The sequence below is a fragment of the Dama dama genome, chromosome X (assembly GCF_033118175.1).
Source record: "Dama dama isolate Ldn47 chromosome X, ASM3311817v1, whole genome shotgun sequence".
Lineage (NCBI taxonomy): Eukaryota > Metazoa > Chordata > Mammalia > Artiodactyla > Cervidae > Dama > Dama dama.
In genome coordinates this window covers 104141360-104145339 of record NC_083714.1, presented here as the reverse complement: position 1 = coordinate 104145339, position 3980 = coordinate 104141360, and the positions used below count along the sequence as shown (strand labels likewise).

The 3980-nt window shown below is 49.4% G+C and overlaps 1 protein-coding gene across 2 annotated transcripts; it reads left to right on the top strand.

Moving 5' to 3' along the window:
• The first annotated feature begins 752 nt into the window (after positions 1-752).
• Positions 753-3533, top strand: LOC133052009 (spindlin-2). Of its 2 annotated transcripts, none has more exons than XM_061136729.1 (2): positions 753-1056; positions 1676-3533. In XM_061136729.1, the coding sequence occupies exon 2, from the start codon at positions 1678-1680 to the stop codon at positions 2452-2454; it is 777 nt and encodes a 258-aa protein (XP_060992712.1). In that variant the 5' UTR covers positions 753-1056; positions 1676-1677; the 3' UTR covers positions 2455-3533. The 2 variants fall into 2 exon arrangements, with proteins under 2 accessions (XP_060992712.1, XP_060992713.1); XM_061136730.1 differs by lacking the exon at positions 753-1056 and adding an exon at positions 1207-1270.
• The last annotated feature ends 447 nt before the right edge of the window (positions 3534-3980 follow it).

Sequence of the window (3980 nt, the reverse complement as noted above, 5' to 3'; positions counted from 1 at the left end):
ATTTTCTTCATATCAATTTCCCAAAAATTCCACAGTGTTAACATTGTGGAGGAAATTCATTTGCAATAGATTAAAAGTAAAAGAAAAGGGACTTAAGAAATCAAGTCCAATAATGACCCATAAGGTTGTTCTAATGGTAAAGAATCCGCCCTCTCATGCAAGAGTCCCAAACCTTGGTCGGGAAGGGAGTCTGAAATGGCAACTGACTCCAGTATTCTTGCCTGGAAAATTCCATTGACAGAGCAGCCTGGTGGGCTACAGTCCACGGGGACTCCAAGAGTCACACACCACTGAGCTCACAGACTTACAAGGAAAGCTTATATAGAGATTGGGTCAAGATGGCAGACTGAGCACATTTCTCCCTTTCTACCAAAAATCCTTGTAAATGACGGGAAAGGCATATTTTAGTATGAAAAATAACTACATAAGTGCACTGGGGGAAAGTAAAGACAAATTCCTAGTAGATGGAAAGCAGATGGAGCAGGGGCGCTTATAGGATGGAGGTGGAGGTGAGCACAGGAGAAACAGGACCCTGAAACGTGGAGGAAAGAGGAGGGGGCAATAGAGAGGAGGATTATAGGCCCAGCTGCTTCAGATTTGGGAAAGGGGCGGGATCGGGAGACAAGTAGCACCTCCCATGCTCAGAGCAGTGGTGGGCTTGGGAGTTGAGGTGGGGCAGGCGGTGTTTGGCAGGAAGGGGAGGCTTCTCTCCTGGCAGGAAGCTGCGCTACGGAAAGAGGGAGGAGACTACTGCACCAGTAGCGGCTGGTGGGATCCCTATGTCGCAGAGGGGCAGCCGCCACCAAGAAAGAGGCGGAGGACCCCAGAACAGAGTGCCGAAGACACCGCCGCCATCCTCCTCTCCTACTCCTCCGCCCTTCTGAAAGAGCTCCTCGACTAAGGATCCTCCCCTCCCAGCTCTTGCAAGCACCCAGCTCATCGCCTGCCTATCCTGCTTACACACAGACTCACCGAAAAGGAAGCTGCGAGGTGTCCGATTTGCACACGTGAAGCCTGAGATCCGGGCGGTGGACGCCAGGAAAGGAAAGGCCATTGGTGGGCGCCAGGACAGAGAAGGGGGATGGGATGGATTCCTGCCAGAGATAAGGGGTGGAGGCAGGCGCCGGGTGAGGCTAGGGTGGGAAGGGGGAGTGCAATGGGCAACAGGAAAGGGGCATAGCGTTAGGAAGCAGGCAAGACATTGAAGATGAGCACAGGGAGGCAAGGGCACTGGGGGCCAAGAAAGCGAGTGGAGGTAGACAGGGGGCATGTGAGTAGCAGACTACTGGGATGTTCTGAGCAGGACGACAGTGAGTGAGGGCATGTGGGTCAGGGCTGTGGAGGGATAGGGGTTTTGCAGGGGATTCAGAGTGGGCGCCAGTGGCGGTGACGGAGGCTGAGGTCTCTGAACAAGGACGTAGTCTGCCCCCTCCTGCAGAGTTCCTAACCCCAGGCAGCACCACTGCCGCTGCCGCTGCCGCCTTTCACCGCAGCCTCAGGGTACCTAGAAGGGAGAGCGCTTTCAGGCACACAGCCAGGATTTCCAGCATTACTGCCAGGCTCATGGGGAAATTTTAGGCGCTGGCGCGGGGCACATGGAGACGTCGCTGTCGGCAGAACTTCACCTTATGGCATATTGAATGTTCCTCTCTTATCTTCTCTCCTCCTCCTGCAGACATGAAAACCCCCAACTCACAGGAGGCCGAAGGGCAGCAAACCAGGGCTGTTGCAGGAAAGGCCACTGGGTCTGCAAACATGATGAAGAAAAAAGCCTCCCAAAAGAAGCAGAGAGGCAGACCCTCGTCCCAGCCCCGCAGGAACATTGTGGGCTGCAGAATTTCACATGGATGGAAGGAAGGTGATGAACCCATCACTCAGTGGAAAGGAACCGTTCTGGATCAGGTGCCTATAAATCCTTCTCTTTATCTGGTGAAATATGATGGAATTGACTGTGTCTATGGACTGGAACTTCACAGAGATGAAAGAGTTTTGTCTCTTAAAATTCTTTCTGACAGGGTGGCATCAACCCAAGTCAGTGATGCAAACCTTGCAAATACCATAATTGGTAAAGCTGTGGAACATATGTTTGAGGATGAGCATGGTTCTAAGGATGAATGGAGAGGAATGGTCTTAGCCCAAGCACCGATCATGAAAGCCTGGTTTTACATTACCTATGAGAAAGATCCTGTCTTGTACATGTACCAACTTCTAGATGATTATAAAGAAGGAGACCTCCGTATCATGCCAGAGTCCAGTGAGTCTCCTCTTGCAGAAAGGGAGCCAGGAGGAGTTGTAGATGGTCTGATAGGTAAACATGTGGAATATACCAAAGAAGATGGCTCCAAACGGATCGGAATGGTCATTCACCAAGTGGAAGCCAAACCCTCTGTGTATTTCATCAAGTTTGATGATGATTTCCATATCTATGTCTATGATTTGGTGAAAAAGTCCTAACTGTCAGGATAAACTTTGCCACGTTTGTGAAAACAAATGCGTACTTTGTAGACATGCAAGATAATGTTACTTTTCAGTGTATTGAAAGCTTTAGGGTCCATGTTGATTCAACATCTTTGCCAGCATAACTATTGTCTTGTTCTAAGAAATACAAATGTATGTGGTCATGACATGCTGTGTGTAAGGAATTTGTCATGTTGAAAAGGTTGGGTGTGTTTGGTGGATGGAACATGAAAGGAAGGAGCAGCTGTAAAATTCAGGCTGTGACTAAATTTCAGCTAGTATCATAATCAGTCAAATAAACATGGAATAGGACTTAGCTGGTTTGGGCTAGGGAGAGGAGAGGAGAATGAACTAGAGATGGGCTGTAGGGAAAAGGAAAAGGGAAGCTGGCTGCTTAAGAAAGGAGGTGGGAAGGGACCGGAAATGGAGAGGCTCCTAAGGGGAGGGATGACCTAAGAGTGAGAGGCAGCTAACTGGAAGAGGGTGAAGGATAACAGAGGGAGAATGAAATCTTGGGGCTGAGAGGAAAATGGACAGGATAAATTGAGTAAGGAGGGACACAAAGACGTTTAGAAGAGGTGCAGAGCAATGGAGAGAAAGGCAAAGTTGGCAGAGATCTGAGGAGAGGCTAGAGGGATACTCCAGAAGGGAAGGGACACTGAGGAAGGAGGAATTCTAAGAAAGACTGACAGAGGGAGTGAGAATAGAGAAAAAGGGGTATGAGGTGTGGAGCCGATGAGAGATGGAAAGACCCAAGAAAACCAGGCCCTCTGGCAGTCTCCAAGTTGCCCTCCCTAGCTCTGTGCACAAAGGATGTGGCAACAAACAAACCACATGGATCGGAGCCTCCCTAGAGGGGAATTTTGACAGGACTGTCTCAAGAGTTAAGCAGGAACCAAGTTTATACTTAAAAGACTTTTATTATATCAGGGACATCATGCCACATCTGCTGAGCAGAGCCCAGCCCTCAGCTTAAACACACTGCATGGTGCTCCATAGCAGGGGGCTGTCGGCAGTTTCCTCGTATTTTCCAGAGGACCCAGGGACAGTAAATCTCAGACCTGAAGTTCTTGGTTCACTTCCCCTACACTGAATAAATGATTTTTTTCAGGAATGAGTTAGTGGAGTTCTCAGAACATAAGAGATGTGACACCTTGCATTTGGAAAGCATTTTATCCAGAAAAATGGAAACTTGCTCGACCCAGATACTGCACTCATCTCACTGTTCTTCATCCTCCAGGGCTATGCTGTGCCTCCTTACAGAAGAGAGGCAACAAAGGATTGAGTTTAATGTTTCTCTCCAGGGCATGGGGAATACTTGACTCTCCATCTCTCAGCCCCTGCCTGAAACCACAGGTATCCCGCCCCTGTCCCCCCAGCCTGTGTTTCACCAGATGGATGTCTGCTGCCTCCAGAACCCCCATTCTGGCAATATCCCAGCAAATCCAGTGCCTACTGACCCTTCACAGGTACCTCCTGACTAGTCTTGCCCACTTCAAGCACACAGGGAACTGTGCTGGAAA

Excerpts from the sequence above, each read along its gene's own strand:
- LOC133052009 (XM_061136729.1), top strand. The coding sequence starts at position 1,678 with ATGAAAACCCCCAACTCACAGGAGGCCGAAGGGCAGCAAACCAGGGCT.